General features: G+C 45.1%; 1 protein-coding gene across 1 annotated transcript in view; it reads left to right on the forward strand.

The window, feature by feature from the left end:
- The window catches only part of ASB18 (ankyrin repeat and SOCS box containing 18), a gene marked incomplete at both ends in the record, with an annotated part of 64511 nt that overhangs the window by 2752 nt on the left and 40538 nt on the right, over positions 1-21221 (forward strand). The window contains one exon of the mRNA XM_079710227.1: positions 19374-19496. Coding sequence (XP_079566353.1) covers positions 19374-19496 — 123 coding nt within the window. The remainder of the gene's footprint in view (positions 1-19373; positions 19497-21221) is intronic.

Raw genomic sequence — 21221 nt, forward strand, 5'->3', positions numbered from 1 at the left:
CTTCCCAGCAGGTTGGGGATTTGTGTATTTGGAGCCCCTGAGTTAAAATATCATTTCTTGTCCTTTAACAACAGCCCTAATCTGTTCTTTAGATTCATTTATTAAAGAGCATAAGCGTTTTTACAGTAGGACACGTCATCAGTGCTACACATTAATATAAATTACAGGTAACATCTTACTATTTTAAATGAACTACGTGAAAAGCTAATGATGTGATAATATTTTTCTTTCAGTATTAATAACATATTTTTTATTAATCCAAGATAAAAATCTAGTCTTTCCAACAAAAAATAAAATAAAATATCATTTCTTTTCACATTACTAATTGCCCTGCACCATCTTTACTGTCCCCACCACTTTACTAAACACTTGAAACCAGTGAAATCTGTGTTAAGAGTGTCCCGTTCCCTCCCACGAAGAACCTGTATGTTCTAAATCACATCCGTATCTACTTCTCCCTGTCGAACGGCGCAATTCAGAAGGGCAAGAACAGGTCAATGCTGCTGACATCTTGTCAGGACTTGGGCTTGTTCGGGTTGTTTTTGTTTCAGGATGATGGTAACTGAATGATTAAGCCTGTGGCCTTAGGGCACATACTGTTACCAATGATTTTATTGCGGGAGAAGCAGGCTGGGCTTGAAACCGTGGTAGAGATGCAGTGCGCTCACACCTGCATTGGGGGGCCGCCTCTCTGGCTAACGTGAGAGTAGGATTTGAAGGAAACAAGAAAGGTTAGGAAACAAGATCTAGTTAGGAGGTGATTGAAAGCAGTCACCCAAGTGAGAGATGACAGGGTCTAAACCAAGAGAGTGGGGTACACACAGAGATAAAGGCGAGAAATGACAAAGCTGAGAAATGCTGGGAAGGGGTTGGGGGTGAGTGGAGGACGGTGCCACCAATCCAGACAGCAATCAGGGGGCTCTGTGATTGTGACAATGTTTGCGCCTTTGCTGTGAGCCTGGCAGTAACGAGGGGAGAATAGAAACAGGAATAACACACAGGACCGCCTCCCAGGAGTTCAGAGTCCAGCCTGTGTCATCACAGGTAGGCTATCAGGTGCCTCAAGTAGCCTTGGAGTGAGACGCTCCAGAGGGAAGCTTGGACTCCTCTGCCATCAACGAGCTGTGTGACCTCAGGGAAGTCACTTTCCCCTCTCTGAGCCAGTGCCTTTACTTATTAACTAGTTCGTGAGATTCCATTAGTGATTCCCAAGCAGAGGTCCCTGAGCAAAGCTCCACGGGAGAGGTCCCTGGAGAACCACGCTGTCAGAGAATACGCAAGGGCAGGTTAAAGGCTCGCTATGGCTTCACCACCACCAGGGGGTCGGGTGGTTTGCAGATGCGCCTTGGGCAATGCTGGCTCAGATCATTGTTGACGTCCCTTCCATCTCCAGGCTTCTCTGAGGCCATGATCCCAAAGTCTCACTGTCTCAGCCTAAAATGGAGCGAGACCTCCTTTTTCCTGAGTATGGGAGTGAATGGGCTCTTTCTCGGGGGGTAATTGTGAGTCATGGGGGAACAGCCCTGAGAGGAGCAAGAGCTGTTTGCATTCAGACATACACGTGAGGTCTTTCGAATGCGTGCAGAGGGGTCAGAACTTGTAGCAGCCCCTTGAAGGGAAGCCCACATTGGGAATGGATGCTGGAATTTCAGTCCTCCTGAGGAGGAGGGTGAAGATGACAGGATGATGATGACCAAGAAGACCAGGCCGGGCCCGGCGAGGGGCAGGGGCTGCAGGTGCCCACCCTGGCAGGAGGAGGCAGGGCCGAAGGTCAGGCTGGAAAGGCTTTTCGGGGAAAGGGGAGGAAAAGTTGTCCATCCCAAGGACAACGCTTGTTCAAAGAACTCTGAGCATTGTTCACAAGATGACAATTTGCAAAAATAAGAAGAAGAAAAGTAACAATTCTTTCTGCTTGTCAACATAAACATACAAGGACCTTGCTTCTCTCAGCGAGATCCCCGTGCTTGTGTGAGCTTATTACTCCCCCCAAATAGAGCAGAAAAAATAAGTATTATTTATTTCTGTGCAGCCATGTCACATCACAATAAAAGCATAGGGAAAAGAGGTACCAGCCAAGAAAATGGCAGGAATGACTTGCTCTGGAGAGCCCCTCAGGTATACGTGGGTCCCCTTAAGGAGGGCAGAGGGCAAAGGAACTTAAAAGTTCAGCCCCAGCAGACAACGGGTCAAAGTGCAGAATGTACCCTCCCTGCTGGGCCATGAGGCGGAAGAGTGGTCCTCAATCAGGATTCCCCTAAAGACGCAACTCACTTGTGCCTTTGTGAAGCCACCTGCTCTCCTGCAAAGGAGGCCTGGGACTGGGGCACAGCAATCTCTCTCATTCTCTCCCTCTGTGTGTGTGTGTGTATGTGTGTGTGTGTGTGTGTGTGTGTAATGAGGGGAACAGAGCTGAGGCCCCAGCTCATCCACAATCTGCTCCCCCATCTTTCCCACCTACCCACTCCCAACAAGAACCTTCCTGCCAGGAAGGTCATGCCCAAATCCCAGGGCGTGTCAGGACCTCCCCTGCCTCCTCGGTTCACCTAGGCCATGCCCTCCTTCCAGACCCCACACAAGAGGGCCCCCCTGCACACCCGACCCACAGACCCACAACCACTTCCCTCCACAAGAGCACAAAGCCCTCAGTCTCCATCAGTTTCCGAAACACACAGCCTCGCTGGGCTAATTTTTTTGTTTGTTTTTTTGCTTGTTTTTGCGGTACGCGGGCCTCTCACTGTTGTGGACTCTCCCGTTGCGGAGCACAGGCTCTGGACGCACAGGCTCAGTGGCCATGGATCATGGGCCCAGCCGCTCTGCGGCATGTGGGATCTTCCCGGACCGGGGCACGAACCCATGTTCCCCGCATCGGCAGGCGGACTCTCAACCACTGCGCCACCAGGGAAGCCCCCTCGCTGGGCTAATTTTTATACCCATTGAATATTTCATTCTCAAATATGGCCTCGTCGAGATCAAGACCCTTGCCTGGTATCCGGAGCCTGGCTCAGGGTCTTAGCCCTGATAAGGGCTCAAACTCTGGGTGCCCTGGCTGTATGGGTTGGCCAAGCTCTTTTGCTAACATTCCCCCCGGGTGGACACAGACTGCGTTTCCACAGACATGACTGGGATGAGTCTTTCTGAAAAGAAAGATTCGATTCTACTTTCTGCTAAAAGCAAGTCTCTACTGTTGAATATTAGCAAGAGCGGCATTATTCATCCCCTCCTCTTCACAATGCCTGTCAGCCCACTAACCAGTGAGCACCCAGCAAGGGAGAAAGGATGGCGGGGGAAGGGTGGGGGGGTTGGCGAGACCCCGCTTGCCCCCCAAATGCATCAACTGTACAATTTGGTAACTGGCGTAATCAAACTACTTAAGAAACAACTGATTACTAATTGCTATTATTAAGGATGTCAGCATTCCATGATTTGGCTGCTGATATCTTATATACAAGTCAAGATGCTACTTGAATTCTTGATTGAAATAGAAAACCAGAGGCATTGTGGTGTGTTTGGGGTAGTGGTATTTAAGCATCTGGAAGCAAGTTAAAGAAATACTAATTGGGTTTTTATTAAGAGATCTCACCCAGCAGCAAGTATAGGTGGGGAACGAGTGTGGGTGAACGTAGGATGGACATAGATAGACCCAGTGGGTCTGTTGGCAGAATTTAACCGTTCATTCAACCAGCTTGACACTCACTAAGCGTGCTGTGCCGTCCAAGGTGCACCTGTTCCCTTCGTCCCTGTGTGTGGAGGGGAACATCGCCCACGGAAAACCCAACAGCTGAATGTCGGTTAAGTAAGCACAACCCCTGCCTTGGAGCACTCACATTTGAACCAATGACAAGTGTGTGTACATTGATGGTGTAATGGATACAGCAAGAGATTAACGGTGAGGTGACCCTGGCTCTCCCACGGACCGAGTGGTCTTGAATCTTGAACCTGTGTGGTCAGTCCGTCTCTATGAACCCTAATTTCCTCATTTAAAAATATGGGGGCTTCCCAGGTGGCGCAGCGGTTGAGGGTCCGCCTGCCAATGCAGGGGACGCGGGTTCGTGCCCCGGTCCACGAGGATCCCGCGTGCCGCGGAGCAGCTGGGCCCGTGAGCCATGGCTGCTGAGCTTGTGCGTCTGGAGCCTGTGCTCCACAACGGGAGAGGCCACAACAGTGAGAGGCCTGCGTACTGCAAAAAAAAAATAAAATAAAAAAATAAAAATATGGGATCAGTGGGGTCATCTCTCAGCGTGTTTCCAAAAGGGACGAACTAGGGTTGTAAGAACAACGACTTGTGTTTATGGAGATTAACAAAACCCCGTTGCCACAACACCTTCAGGTGTCGTGCACCCTGGCAGAGGCCTGTGTAGACTGGGTCCCAACCTCAAAGGAACGACTGGCTCCAGGCCAGATGGGCAGGGAGGGTATCGCCTGGTGGGAGGCTGGTTTCCGAGCTCGAATCACCAAAGACCAGCCGCCTTGCACAGGGCCAGCCTTGTTCTGATTGTTAGGAGACTAAGTCCACAGACCAGAGCTTGTTAGCACTGGAGCCAACCGCAAGTGGGGGCGAAGATGGAGGAATCACATGCAGTGAGCACTTCTCTTAGGTATGCGTTTCCCAAGGGCTATTGTCTTTCCCACTTTCCCGGCTGAGGAAAATGAGGCTCAGAGAGGGTGAGTTCCACACCTCAGATGCCACAGCCGGAGGAGGTAGAAATCCAGAGCTCTTCCTGGTACTCCTTAATGCCTGTCATTGTCCTATGGCTGCATTTTACAGATGGGGACACCAAGGCTCACATGTGTTCCCTTACTGGGCAACAGCCAGTTAGGAGCAGCACACAAACCGGGTATGTTTTCTGACTTGTAGTCAAGGGTTCTTGACACATACCCACCCAGAGACGTGTGGCAGGAAGAGCCATGAAAAATGTCCCCATTGAGGCTGTGACAACCGTTCGACTTTACATCAGACCCACACACACACACACAGACACACACACACACACAACGTCAATAGCATGGAGTCCATCGCTTCAAATCATTCAAATAAGAGTATTAAGAAAAAACATGGATGAATGAACGGGGCGCTCGGCTGCAGAATAAAAACAAAAGTGGGGAGCAGGCGGTCGGTGATGACAGGGAAGGATGGGGAGGCAAGAGCTCTGCCATCTCGGCTGCAGCCCTGATCAGAGAATGTGGGGGCAGGGAGACCCTGCTCGAAGCAAAATGAAATTAAACCTTTCTAAGTACTTATAAATCAGCACCTAATGACACCATCCCACCACCAGCCGGAGCATTGCTCTTATTACTTTGATTCACAAGCCAGGAAAAGATCCGGAATTATGCACAAATTATTGTCCCATCTTCTTAATTAACGCTGATTGCAAAATTCTTACTAAAGTCCTTGCTAACAGACTCAATTATGCACTGCCTGAATTGATTCACCCAGATCAAGTGGAGTTTATTAGAAATACACTTTCCTACAATAACATCAGATTATCTTTGAATATAGTTAAATTATTTAGGAATAAAATGGCTCCAGCAGCAGCCCTTGTTTTAGCTTCAGAAAAATATCTCCCACCACCTAGAATGAAGATATTCCTTTGCTTCCTGCCAGACACACACCCTAGGCTCTTTTTCCCCAGGAGCAGGTTGAATTGCTGTGGTGAAATGAGATATATGCCTTTGAGCTAATGGTCCAGCTTCAAAGCATATGGACAGGAAGAAAAATCCAACAGGGTCAAGTCTCAGCTCCCCCAGTATGAACCGTCACTGCCTGTGGAACACAGTGAAATTGCAATTAGGCTAAATCAGGATATTTTCAGAATCAAAATTGAGAAACAGGCTAATAAAGACATAATGTATGCTGATGACATACTTCTATTAGCATCACTCCCCAGCACACTGGAGAGTTTCAAAAGAACAAAAAGAAACAAGGATAAGAGGGAAGAGGCTTTTCTACCTTTCCAGGATGACGGTGGTTCCTGCAATGGTGCACTCTGCTGAGGATAAACATTCCAAAGAAATGAATTGGAAATGGCAAATGCACTACCTATAGCCTGGTACCAAATACCAAATTCAACAGCTGGATATTGAACAGGGTCTGGGCTTGTCCTAATCACCACATCCTGGCACATAGTAGGTGTGTAATAAATATTAACAGACCAAATAACATATGGAGGACACAAAATCTCCTGGGTTGGCCCTTGAAAGACGAACATGTTCTTGACAGGCTGGGATGGAAAGGAAGTTATTCCAAACTGAGGGAGCAAAGGGAGCAGACGTGGAGCACACAGTCTGTACTCAGGGAAGTAGGAGCTGGCTGGAAATAGGGTGTGTTAGTCAGGGGAGAGGGAGGAATATCTGGGCAAGCACTTTGAGACTGTATTGTATTGTGTGAGGCCACAAATCCTAGACATAGGCATTTACACTTATATGCAAAGGCAGTGAGAAGCCACTCAGCAATGGAATGAGATCATCTAATTTGGGAAAAAATGAAAAACTCCTACATATGTAGGAAGGATAGAGGTGGAGAGACTGGTGCCGGGAGTCATGGCTAGCTGTACACACCCACTCCCCCTCCTCCTTTACCAATAAAGTCCCTATGACAACACCATGTGCCCAGCTGGAGAAAAAACAACATTTCCCCACCTCCCCTGAAGCCAGGGCTGGCCTTGTTCAAGTCAATAATGGACTGAACAGCAGATCAAAGATGACGGGAGAAAGAGTCAGTGAATTTGAAAACAGATCAATAGAGAGTATCCAGTCTGAAGAACAGAAAGTAAAACGGTTGCAAATAAAATGAACAGGGACTGTGGGACAATATAGAAGGTCTGACACATTCAACCAAAGTCCAAGAAAGAGGAAGGAGCAGAAAAAATATTTAAAGAAATAATTACCAAACATTTCCCAAATTGGATGAAAGATATAAACTTACAGATTCAAGAAGTTTAACAAACCCAAAGCAGGATAGGCGTCACAGGAGACAAATGTGTGCCTGGTATCTGGACGCTCTGTTGGCTGCTGTTCAGTCAAACTTGCCTTGAAAATAAAGAGCATGTTTCATTGCAGTGAACGGGGTGGGGGGAAGGTATGCAGAGAAAAAGACGCAATAACAGTTTCCTATTTGGGGGCGCATGTAACTCTCCTTTTCACAAGCCTGCAGTCATTCCCTACTGCCTACAGCAAAGGTCGGCAAACTATGACCCTAGGGACGGCTACCTGTTTTTATAAATAAAGTTTTACTGGAATGGCCCTGCTCATTCATTTACAGTGTCCATAGCTGCTGTCATGCTACAATGGCAGAGCTGAGTAGTTGCCACAAAGACCATATAACATACAAAACGTAAAATATCTATCTGGCACTTTACAAAAAGGCTTGGCAACCCCTGTCCAACAATGTACAGTTCCAATTTCATAGCAGGTGTCCAAGAGTCCAAAAGATGTGCTGTGAACTAACCCACCCCACCATCTCTCCCACATCCTTCACCCACCCTGTACTCCTGGGACTCTGATCAGTAAAGATGCTACTCATAGCTCAGTGGGGAGTAGGGGTTGCTCTGCAAAGTGTTTGCCATGAAAATTGACAGCAAACATTTAGAAACGTTGACAGAAATTTGACAATTAATATAATACCCATGTGTGTGATTACTGGACTTGTAATTATGCCTTTTTTCCATTTTATTCTTTCTTGTAATTAATTGTATTTTGAAAGAGAATCACTCTGTGACAAATTGGGACCAAAAAAATAACTCCTTGGTCCTTCACCTAACGTGGTTGAGAAACCCTGGTCCGAACCAGGCCTCCATGACACCCCCAAGCCCTCTCTCTCCTCTTGGCCTTGGGGCAGGCCATCTCTGATCTCCTGTCTTCACGTGCCCACCCATCCTTCCAGGTGGCCCAGGAGCCTCGGGGTTCACAGTTGGGTGCCGTTTGCCTTGCAGGGTATTTGCTGGGGATCCACACCTCCGAGGGGGAGGGGAGAAAGAGGGATTGGCTGGTGACCCAGGCCCCGCCATGCCTCAGCCAGACCCAAGGGGAGCTTTGGAGCTGATCCACATATCACGGTTTTCCCACATGGGGTCACAGTGGCAGGACCTGTCTACCGGTACCCATCAGTCACTGGATCTGTCACTTCGAGAAGCGTATTCTGCAGTGAGACGCCTCTCTACCCAGAAGGAGCAGACGGCGGGGGCAACAAGTCCTCCCTAACAGTGGGGTCTGGGCAGCACACCTCTGTGTCCACCAAAGGTCTTGGGCTGCCGTGCACCTTGGCTCTGATCCCTCAGACCTGCTCTCTGCAGCTTGCATCCTCCCCAGATCCCCGCTCTGCCTGCCTGATCGCTGCCTGGTTTCCCGAGCACCCACCTTCCAGACTGCACCCTGGGCCCCACCAACACAGCCCTGAGGCCAGGGACGCCTGCCTGCCTCTTGCTCAGCCCAGAATAATGGGACACTCATCCCCCACCACAGGCCAAGAGGAGGAGACATACACCCTCAGGGGCCAGGAGCCATCTTTTCCTTCAGTCCCCTGTGTGCTTAGCTCAGATGCCCCCTTCGGAGAAAGCCTGTCCTACCCCTACTTCCTGTCACTCTGCTACCTTACCTGATGCGTTCTCACCTTCACACCTGTACCCCTATCGATCAGGGATCTCACGCCACTTGTCAGCTAACAACTGCCTTGTCTGTCTCTCCCACAAAGTGTAACCCTCCTTAAAGGCAAGGATTTCTACTTTGAATCTCCATAGTCCTCTAGTACCTGAAAAATACCCCTTATGTGTACACTCAATACAGAATAATTCCAAATGGTATAGAAATTTACCCTTCCACCTGCAAACTCTGAAAATATCAGTTTCACTAAACACTTCCAAAACTTGATTTTTTAAAAACCTTTCACAATTGGATAGGCAAAAAAGATGTCTTCTTTTAACTTGCATTTCTAATTAGTAAAAATGGATGTTATGTATATGTTTAGTGGTCATTTCTATGGGTTATCATGCCCTTTTCCTATTTTTCTGTTTGAAATTCAAAGTTCTCATTCTTTGCAAACCGAAACATAAGGACAATGAACTTTAAATGCATCAGACATCACTGGGCTCGCTTTGCTCTGTGCAGACTTGCAAAGTAACCAAAGGACTCCACCAGAAGCAACCCCCCTCCTCAACTACAGGACCAGTAAATTTCTCATTTCTAGAAGGGAAGTAAAGGATGATAGGGCATAACTACAGAACCAGTAAACTTCTCATTTCTAGAAGGGAAGTAAAGGGTGATAGGGCCTAACCATCGGACCAAACCAACTTCAGGAGAGAAGCATTTTGCTCCCTGTGTGAGATTCATAAAAAACAATCAGTCTGAACAGGCAATTTGTCTCAAGAGGCAGGAGCTGCAATTTTATCATGTAATTAAATCCCCATGACAGTTGTAAAGAAACTTCGTCACTTTTTCAGGGAAAACTTCAATGAGATGCTTTCCAGCTCCATCACCAGAGTCTATAAGTGTCCTTCCAGGGCTCTTTACTCGTGGTTGTGCCTGCCGAGGTCCGGGCTGCCCCATCTCCCACTCAGCCACAGAGGATGGCAGTGCTCAAGGACACCTTTGCTTATGAGCTCCCGGAAAAGCCCTCCTGGGCCCTGATGAAAGCAGCACTTGACCTTTGGATGAGATGGCATTCGTAATGAGAAGTGACCGTGTTGCTTTGCAGGATCTGCACCAGGCTGGGTAGCGCTGTCAGGAGAATAAGTTAGCGAGGTGTTTTCCCCAAGTATTGTACTCTTCCACATGATAGGAATGAGATTTCTCAATAATGTGAAATGAGTACAGACAATTTAATTCATTATTAATAGATACACTTGATCTGAGGAAGTAAAATGTTTAATGTTTTGTTAAATGAGGTGTGCTGTGCTAACATTGCTATTTGGAGAGAAGGTTAGGATACGTTAATATTTTGGGGTGTTAATGTCTGTGTGACTGACTCTGGTGAATGGGTGGGTGGGTGTGTCCTGGGCTCTTAAAAGCAGAACCTTACATGCCAGTTCAGCTTATTATTTTTAAAAAATGTTTTAATTTTTTTGTGTGAATTGCTTCTTTCACTTATGTAGTATTTTCTTTTTTTTATTGAAGTATAGTTGATTTACGATGTTGTGTTAGTTTCAGGTGTACAGCACAGTGATTCAGTTATACATGTATATATATATTCTTTTTCAGATTCTTTTCCCATATAGGTTATTACAAAATATTGAGTATACATAGTTCCCTGTGCTATACAGTAGGTCCTTAGTGTTCTTCAATTTTGTATATAGTGGTGTGTATATGTTAAGGTTAAATTCCTCATTTATCCCTCACCCCACCTTTCCCCTTTGGTAACCATAAGTTTGAAAAAATGTTGTAATTTTAAAAAGCTACAGGGAGTAGGGATGAAGGAGGAGTGGGCTTTAGAAATTAAATAAGGAGAGTGAGGGTCAAAAAAGGTGTGAAAGTAAATCCACGGTAAGACTTGGGGCCAGTGTCAGGCGGTGGGAACGTTGAATTTAGTCCGTCGGATTTAGTCCATGGCCATTTACAGAAACAATTTGGGTAGGAAGCAGAATATTGATCTGGATAACAGGATGCATTAGTTTGTTTGAGAAAGTAATCAGAATCTCATCATGTCCCCAAGGGGAATGGCTTCCTGCCCTAGTGCGCCCATTTTCTTGGACGCCTGACCCCAGAAGGAAGCTAGACATCTGCCCAATGGCCTAGGAAAGAATCCGCACAGTTGCCCTTTCCCAAAAGCACAAGGAAACTCTACCTCGTGGCCCAAACACATGGGCAGTCACGGCCCTGCATAACCAGTCTGACCCTGTGACAAACACACCAGCCCCACATTTCAGGCCCTGCTGGGTTGTTCCAAAGAACATCACCAGAGCACATCCTCAGACGCTTCTGAGGAAAAGGAAATCATTCAATTCAATGGCAAGATGCAAAGATCCTGATATCCCGTGAAAATAATAATTACCATTTGAACATTGCCATTTGTATATCTCATTATCATTTGAAGGTGGATTTTTTTTTTTTTTGTAAAAATTCCCTCTTGTTAGCTACCAATGCTACAAGACTTGGTATGGAGAACCAGTTTTTGTGTCTCCCATAGGCAAAACCTTATGCTTATAAGTCCCCAAAATATTCTTTACAAAAGTATATTCAGGACTTGAGGACACGGGAAGGGGGAAGGGTAAGCTGGGACGAAGTGAGAGAGTGGCATGGACATATGTACGCTACCAAATGTAAAATAGATAGCTAGTGGGAAGCAGCCGCATAGCACAGGGAGATCAACTCCGTGCTTTGTGACCACCTAGAGGGGTGGGACGGGGGGTGGGTGGGAGGGAGACGCAAGAGGGAGGGGATATGGGGATATATGTATATGTATAACTGATTCACTTTGTTATACAGCAGCAACTAACACACCATTGTAAAGCAATTATACTCCAATAAAGATGTTAAAAAAAAAAAGTATATTCACATCCAGTGGACTACCTAGCAAGCTAGATAGAGAGATTTAGTCTGTTCACTGAATCATCCAGATAAAAGTTGGGTATCCTCTTCTGCTTGCATTTTTGTCTTCTCCGAAGTTCACTCCACATTCTGCAATAAAAGGCCTCAGCAATTAAATTTCTTTATAAATGAGGTTCCTCCATCAAATAGGTACCATCTGAAACTTCATCTGAAACACTAAAAGTATTAAACATATTGATGTGGAGAAAATTTTATTCATCAGAACCCCTCTCTTTCAAGAAGGGCACTGTATTTGTTCAGAAGAATTTCCTTGACCAGCTCCCTGAAGCTGAAGCTGAAACTAGCAAGGTCTGAGAATGTGTGGAGCTGCACTGAAAGGGAGAACAGGGCGGAAGATTTCAGAGTTTGCACCAGAGAGAGGGGAAGCAGAGATGGAGGAGATTCATGGGACAAGCCTGTACAAACTGTGATAGACCCCTTCACATCCTCAGTATACTTACCAAACTCGATAAGTAATATTGTTGGTTGGCTAACTTGAAAGCAAACAAACCAACCAAAAGAAAAAATTAAATGAGCTAACTTTGTGCCACAGGCAGGACAGAACACACACATTCAAGCAGACACAGAAGTGGGGAAACATGAGGAGGCAAAGCAAAGGGGTGTTCAGGGTTCCAGGGAGGACTCGGGGTTACACAAAACCAAGGGTCCCAGTGAGTAAGGGAACTCAAACTGACACAAGTTATTCTATACAGGCATGCTTTGAGGGTTTTAAAATAAAGTCAAATAATTTGCTGCACTTAGGCCACCTAAAGTTAGGTATAAACATCACCACATGCATAGCACAGCTATCTCTGAGCTTAAAAACAAGAAAGAGAAAACTCGGGGCTCCCCTGGTGGCGCAGTGGTTGGGAGTCCACCTGCCAACACAAGGGACACAGGTTCGATCCCTGGTCCGGGAAGATCCCACGTGCCTCAGAGCAACAAAGCCCGTGCACCACAACTACTGAGCCTGCGCTCTAGAGCTCTCGAGCCACAACTACTGAGCCCATGCGCCTAGAGCCCATGCTCTGCAACAAGAGAAGCCACCACAATGAGAAGCCTGTGCACCACAACGAAAAGTAGACCCCTCTCGCTGCAACTAGAGAAAGGCCCGCATGCAGCAACGAAGACCCAGTGCTGCCATAAATAAATAAATAAATAAATAAATTTTTTAAAAAAGAAAGAGAAACCTCTAATGCCAGAAACGAGGGGACCCACGGCAGTGAGTGGCAATTTCAACCAAGTGATTCACGAGGACAACAGGATCCTATGGACCTGGGATGTTGGTTTCACCCACCAATTTGATACCCACTTGTCCACATGTTCACTCAAATCATCAGTAAGCATATTATACAGTATCAGGCTGGAAACAGATTCTGGTCTTCCCTTGTGAGCAATGGTTCTCAACCTTGGCTGTGTGTTAGAAGCACCTGGAAAGTTTCTAACCATCCTGATGCCCACGCTGCCCCCTCCAGCCCATTACATCAGAATCTCTCAGGCTGGGATCCAGGCATCAATGTTTTTAAAGCTCCTCAGTGATTCCACTCTACAGCCACTGCTTTATAGGCACCATGTATATTATTTCTCCAGTTCAAGCTTTTTAGCAATATTTTCCTAAACAAAGACCCATATTTTTCCATCTTCTCTAAAAGGTTTTCAACCTTCGATTACAGGTTGAAATATTCATACCTATGCCTACATCTCCTTGCATATTAATGAGATAACCATCACACAAAAGAAAATTCTTTGAGTCCACCCTCACTTCTTCCTAGTGACCCACAGAGCTCCAAGTGCCCCCACTTCCTTTTCTAAATACTCCCAACCAATCCTTTTCATGATCCATTTAGTCATCTTGCCCAGAACTGACATCAATTTAGACTTGAAGAATCAAGTTCTTTTCCTATTTGAAAATAAAACTAGTCTTCTGGTCCTTCTTCTGTTTTATCTCAGTTTCTCAAAGATTTTGACAATTGCGGAGCAACTTCGTACACAAATTCACCCTTGGAAGAAACTGAGTTTTCATATGAACTGAAGTAGGCAGAGAAGATAAGACTTGAGTTACATCTTGAAGGCTATGCATTGCCTTTTAAACAAGCTGAGAAGGATGAGGATGATAAAAATGAGATACAAATGGCTTGATCCAAGCAAGGTTTTGATGGGCAGAATTGGTGCGCAGCAGGAAAGGAGGAGCCCAACCAAGAGAGCTGGGTGAGGAAACAGTGTTACTCATGTAACTAAAGGACATCGTTCAGATGGTGGGAAGGAAGATAAAGAACTCCTGTGTGTTGGGGTCCTATGGTCACTGCTTTTTTCCGTGTGATCTTTTTTTATTGAGTTATGATTAACACACAATATTACATTAGTTTCAGGTGTATAACATAGTGATTCGGTATCTTTATACATTATGAAATGTTCACCACAATAAGACCAGTTACCATGTGTCACCATAAAAAGTTGTTACAATATTATTGACTATATTCCCTGTGTGTATTATTACATTCCCTTGACGTATTTATCATTTAGCTGGAAGTTTGTACCTCTTAGTCTCCCTTAGCTATTTTACCTGTCCCCTCAACCTCTCTCCCCTTTGGCAACCACCAGCTAATTCTCTGTATCTATGAGGCTGTTTCTGTTTTGTTTTGTTTTGTTTTTGGATTCCACATGTAAGTGAGATATTACAATATGTGTCTTTCTCTGTCTGACTTCTTTCACTTGGCATAATAGCCTCCAGGCCATCCAAGTTGCCACAAATAGCAAGATTTCATTCTTTTTATGGCTGACTAATATTCCATTGTATATACATACCACATCTTCTTTATCCATTCATCTCTGGATGAACACTTAAGTTCCTTCCATATCTTGACTGTTGTAAATAGTGCAGCAACGAACATAGAGGTACATATATCTTTTCTAATTAATGTGGGTTTTTTTCCTTCAGATAAATACCTAGAAGTGGAATTGCTGGATCATATGGTAGTTCTATTTTTAGCTCCATACAGTTTTCCATAGTTGCTGCACCAGTTCACATTCCCACCAACAGTGCATGAGGGTTCCCTTTTCTCCATGTACTCATTAACATTTGTTATTTGTGATCATTTTTGGTGATAGCCATTCTCACAAGTGTGAGGTGGTATCTCATGGTGGTTTTGATTTGAATTTCCCTGATGATTAATGATGTTGAACATCTTTTCATGTGTCTGTTGGCCATCAGTATGTCTTCTTTGGAAAAATACCTGTTCAGGTCCCCTGCCCATATTTTAATTGGATTTTTGTTTTCTTGATATTGAGTTGTATGCATTTTTAATATATTTTGGATGTTAACTTCTTGCCAGACATATCATTGGCAAATATCTTCTTCCATTTAGTAGGTTGCCTTTTTGTTTTGTTGATGGTTTTTTTCACTGTGCAAAAGTTTTGTAGTTTGAATTGGTCCCATTTGTTTGTTTTTGCTTTTGTTACCCTTGCCTTAGGAGACATATCCAAAAAAAATATTGCTAAGACTGATGTCAAAGAGGTTACTGCCTATGTCTTCTTTTAGAAGTTTTATGGCTTCAAGTCATATTTAAGTCTTTAATCAATTTTGAGTTTATTTTTGCATATGGTGTAAGAGAGTGGTCCAGTTTCATTCTTCTCCATGTAGCTGTCCAGTTTTCCCAACATCATATATTGAAGAGATGTTTCTCCATCATATATTCTTGCATCCTTTGTTGTAGATTCATTGACCATATGTGTTTGTTTCTGGGGTCTCTATTCTGTTCCACTGATCTATGTGTCTATTTTTGTGCCAGTACCATACTGTTTTAATTACTATAGTTTTGTAGTATAGTTTCAAGTCTGAGAGTGTGATATCTCCAGCTTTGTTCTCCTTCCTCAAGATTGCTTTGGCAGTTTGAGGTCTTTTGTGGTTCCATACAAACTTTAAGATTATTTTTTCTAGTTCTGTGGAAAATGTCATTGTTATTTTCATGTGGTTTGCATTGAATCTATAGATTGCTTTGGGTAGTAGAACATTTCAATGATATTGATTCTTCTAATCCATGAGCACCAAATGTCTCTCCATTTGTTTGTGTAACCTTCAATTTCTTTCCTCAATGCCTTACAGTTTTCTGAGTACAGGTCTTTTACCTCCTGAGGTAAGTTTATTCTTCCTGATGCAAATGTAAATGGGATTGTTTTCTTCATTTCTCTTTCTGATAGTTCATTATTAGTGAATAGAGATGCAACAGATTTCTATATATTAATTTTGTATCCTGCAACTTTAGTGAATTCTTTTATTAGTTCTAGTATTTTTTTGGAAGAGTCTTTGGGCTTTCCTGTATATAGTATCATGTCATTTGCAAATAGTGACAGTTTTACTTCTTCCTTTCCAGTTTGAATGCCTTTTCTTTCTTTTCCTTGCCTAATTGCTGTGGCCAGAACTCTATGTGTTCCCTGAGAGTAAATGTGTTATATTTTTTGTCTCTGAGTCCCCCAAACCTAATAGCACACCCTAGAACATAATATTACACAAATGATTATTGAATAAATAGGTGAATGAATGGGTTGATTTTCAGCCATTTGTGGGGGTTTTCTTGGTTTTGTTTTTATTTTGCTTGGCTTTTTTTTAATGTAAGAGTCACACATACAGCTCTTCTTGTTCTTTAAAACAACAACTCTGCCATGCTGCCGTGTAGAACTAATCTTCATGTCCTACTCATGAAACCAATTCTGTCTACCATAAGCTATTTTTAAAGCTCTCACAAAGAACCAAGTCTGTTTCTGGACTACTACCCCCTACCCACTGAAATCAAGCTTGAGTATTTAGGGTGCTGTTGACAAATATAACACATGGAAAGCTAAATTTAGCACAGAACACAGGGTGGAATGGCTCTTATCCCTGGACTCACCTCCAGGGTCCCACCCCTTTTAAAAATAGCCCATGACAACATGTATCAGGTACAAAAGAATGCTCCAGTTTAAAGTACAGGCTCCAGTTGGATCCTGGATTATAGTTGCATATGAAAAGTCTTTCAGAAATGTGTCTAATTACAAGCTATCAGTCTGAGAAAATAACAGGGCAGAAAGGCTATGTTTAAAGAAACGAAATACCCAAAGAATTAATATTGGTACTGAAATGAATAGAGCAATGACAAAATATGGAAATGAAGAGGCAAGAGTAGATGACTTTATTCTAGTGGACGTTCCAGAAAGGAAATGGTCTCCGTAGTGTTGCTGTTTGTCATTCTCCGTATGCTCTTGTCTCTTGTGTCTGATAAAGGCTGCATGCTCCTTGCACACGTGGTCTGCATAATCTTTACTACTGCATTTTCCATAGCACTCAGCAGTGTTCTGGGACACCCCCAGCCCTTAGACTGTCTTCACCAACGTGAGCCCTTCAGCCTTTGAGGCACTGTCAACACCACTTATCTGCTTGCACAAAGCATCACAGATGAGCAAAGGCTACACCTCTCCCATCCCCGCACCCTGCAGCTCCCTTCAGTAGAGAAGATGTGGGTTTTACCATTTGGGGGAAGCTCCAGACCTTGGGTCAGCCCGTGTAATACAGTTATGCCTGCAAATCAAGTCTATGATGAGGGTAAAGCATCTTTATTAAATCATAAGTGCATCCAATCTCCCCTCCACTCTTTACTGCAAGCCTTGCTAAGAAAGGTCAAGGGTATTCTGCTGGGTCCCCCATTTGTGGAAAATCTCAATGAAAAGGGCAACCCAGGGGCCAGATTACTCTGAGAGATCCTGCTCAGGATTTAGAGGGACTTAGAGATAGGCACGGGGTGGTCAGGGGTCAGCTTTGGGGAGTGAATGAGAGTGAGAGAGAGGGACATGGGAAAAGAGGGTGCTTTCTAAGTCCAGCTCTGAATAAAGAGGTGCTGCCTCGTGAGCCCTAACCCTTGACATCAGGTCTTTTCTCCTGTTGTCTCTATGCTGTTTGAATGCAACACCACATAGCAATGGATCCCATGATCCCTGGGCTACCCGCTGGCACTGAGAGGATGGTGGCTACTGATATTCACACCTCCCTCCCCCGGAGCCTCTGTGTCTAACTCTCCTGGGCACATGCTCCACTCCCTTTGCTGGTCCAGGCAGTGCCCTCCCAACTCTCCTTCCTCCCTCTAGCCTCTGGTCACATTTTTTATTGTAAGTCACATAGACGTGGCACAGGATCCTGCTGGCCAACTGCACTGGCCCATCCCAGCTTTCTAGCAGGGGAAAAACAAGAATTGGAAAAAATATATGAGAATTGTGTTTTATCTATGTTATAAGAAAAAAGTGAGCTTATTAATTTTTTTAAAAACTTTCCATTGAAGTATAGTTGATTTACAATGATTCAGGTATACAGCAAACTGACTCAGTTTTATATATATATATATATATATATATATATGAATATATATATATTATTTTTCAGATTCTTTTCCATTATAGGTTATTACAAGATATTGAACATAGTTCCCTGTACTATATAGGTCCTTGTTGTTTATCTATTTTATATATAGTCGTGTGTATCTATTAATCCCAAACTCGTAATTTATCCCTCCCTCCCCCGCTTTCCCTTTTGGTAACCATAAGTTTATTTTCTATGTGTGTGAGTCTATTTCTGTTTTGTAAATAAGTTCATCTTTATCATTTTTTTAGATTCTACATATAAGTGATATCATATTTGTCTTTCTCTGTCTGACTTACTTCAGTATGATAATCTCTAGATCCATCTATGTTGCTGCAAATGACATTATTTCATTCTTTTTTATGGCTGAGTGATAGTCCATGAAATATAGATAGGTAGATAGATAGATAGATAGACAGATAGATAGATAGATAGATGACAGCTAGATCACATCTTCTTTATCCATTCATCTGTCGATGGACGTTTAGGTTGTTTCCATGTCTTGGCTATTGTAAATAGTGCTGCTATGAACATAGGGGTGCATGTATCTTTTCGAATTAGAGTTTTCATCTTTTCTGGATATACGCCCAGGAGTGGGATTGCTGGATCATATGGTAACTCTATTTTTAGACTTTATTAATTTTTAGACAATAAAATAAAGCCCTAGACTACAGTGTAGCAAGTAACTAGTAAGTTACTAATAAAGAACTGTTACCATCCATTAAAAAAAAAATTGCGGCATCTCTCATCTTCATCAAGGGATGAGCATTTTTGGGATCATTTCTCAACAACTGGAAGAAACTCACAGGCCACCTGGGGCCCCAGATGATGCCTTTGGGAATCCCTGGTGTGTCCTACTATGGAGCCTCCCACCCGGGGACACCTGTGCAGAGCCTGGTCATTTGCAGTGTCCAGCTGGTCCTCCCTCACACAGCCTCGGGGCTGAAACAGCCCTCAGAACACGCATCCATTCACCACTGGCCACAGCAGCTAAGAAAATGGATGGGATGAAAGCAAGAAGACACACTACAGAGCAGGAAAGAGAAGCCCTGCCTATTTTAGGCTGTCTGCCCTTGTCATGCGGAGAGCTGTTTGGAAGATATACAGATGTGCCTGGCTCTAGAGTTTACATCTATATAATCACAAGGGGGTGGCTGAGCTCTTTGGCATATTAGTGGTCACATGATGCTGGCCATATCAAGTAACCATTATCACATCAGAGCCCACAGGAGTTAAAAATACACCACCACCCGAGCCCCAACTGGATGACAATTGAGTAATAACAATAGAAATAGCTCACACTCCATAAGACCATCTTTCCACTTCCTGGAGAACTTTTCTGAGATCATCGGCATTGCAATGAAGAGACAGCCAGAGCCAGTTAGAGGGAAACTTCAGATCTTTCAGAAGATGGGAAAAGAGCCTCAAGCAAGAGCTGGGTGGCCGGTGCTCGAGTACCATGCTGCCTTGGTCACAGGAGACCTGGACCGTCTTAAGCTCCTCATGGACCAGTTCTTCCAGGATGCCAACGTGGTGTTTGAGATCAAGAAGGATGAGATGGAGTGGCAGGTGAAATCCACGGCCACGTTTGGACCCTCAGGTACCTTTGCTCCTTTAAAGCCCGGTTATTTATTTTTTTAAGGAGCTACTAACACACCTCTGAACGTATAGCTTCAGTGTGTAGACTGCTCACACGGGTGCTGCATTTAACATACTCGAGCAAAAGACATCTAGAAGCCAAACTCTGCGTGCATGATTTTTAAGATGTAGTTTTTGTTTTGTTTTGGTTTGGTTTGGTTTGGTTTTTTGCGGTACGCGGGCCTCTCACTGTTGTGGCCTCTCCCGTTGCGGAGCACAGGCTCCGGACGTGCAGGCTCAGCGGCCATGGCTCACGGGCCCAGCCGCTCTGCGGCATGTGGGATCTTCCCGGACCGGGGCACGAACCCGCATCCCCTGCAACAGCAGGCGGACTCTCAACCACTGCGCCACCAGGGAAGCCCTAAGATGTAGTTTCTAGGTGAGAGATGAGAGAGATCAAATTGGAAAGGCCAAGCTGTTGGTGAGAAGTGCCCTTCCCATGCAGGAGGTGCTTCTTGTCTTTGAAAAGAGCTTTGGTTTGAATGCTGATCTGCCAGAGCCTGGATCTGGCAGCCAGGGAGGCAGGAGATAAAGTATGCCTCTCCTTTGAGTGCGCCCGGAGCGGGCCCCTGGTCAGCAGCACTGGGCAAGTTTCCTCTGTGAATCCGTGAACACCATGGTTCCAGAGGGGAAGCTGGGACACAGCCAGCATCGTGGAGGCAGAGCTCTCGGGAGACGCCCCTCCTGGAACCCAGGGGAGCCTGGGAAGGGGGAGGAGGGGGAGAAACCAGAGGTCCTTAAGTTGTACATGTCTGCATTCTTGTAGCCTGGACACTGTCGCTTTGTGCCGGGCAGGCAAACATACCCCCAGGTAGAGAGAAGCCCTCTCACCCCATCTGGGATGAACAGACTTTCTGACCATCAGGCTGCAGTGTGGCCCCCTTGGCTGGCGCTCTGCATTGGGCACCCTTCCTCCCGTGCATCCCGATGCCACACGTTTACCAAGAGGGTTCATGTGTTGGAATCTGTGAGGATTTCAGACTCTGTGGTCAGTGGGCCAATGGCCAGTGCCCCGTGCCCCTGACTCGTGATCTCTGGCAGGCCAAGAATGAGGAAGGGCGGTTGCCAAAGCACTGACCCAGTCTGTGTACACCTCACACAGGGAGAAGGGAATAAACCCAAACCCTGCCAAAGGGCTAAGCAGCTCAGAGCCACCAGCGAGGCTGTGGGAAAGGCACACGCAGGTCTAGTCTGGGCCAAAACCCCTCCCAGCCAAAGGCATCCCAGAGCCTTTTTGGGTCTCCTCTCCCACACCTGTCCCAGATAGGGCACACATCTTCCTCCAGAGGGCTGTGTGACCATTCAACCAAGAATGCCAACTGCTTGAATGTTCGATTAACGTTTTTTTTAATCACATGCCTCGCAGCCCTGGACACACACACACTCAAATGTTGCATTGATAGATATTAATGTCAGTTCATGGTCTGAATCAAAGCCTCCTTCCTGTTTTCCCCCTCAATCTTTTCACCCCTAAGTTTGCTGTTTTTCTATGGCACATCTGTACGACAGGAGATTAGAGCATTGTGGCAGTGAAGGGACCTGAGATATTATCGAGCAAAAGGGCAGCCCTGGGAGTTAGTGCTGGCCTGAGGCCTCGATGCAGGCTGGGAAGAGAGGATGGACAGTTTTGGACTCTGTGCTCTTTCAGCTCAGCCACCTGAATTCTCCCAGCTGGTCCAGTAGCAGA

This window comes from Hyperoodon ampullatus (assembly GCF_949752795.1).
Source record: "Hyperoodon ampullatus genome assembly, chromosome: 8".
NCBI lineage: Eukaryota > Metazoa > Chordata > Mammalia > Artiodactyla > Ziphiidae > Hyperoodon > Hyperoodon ampullatus.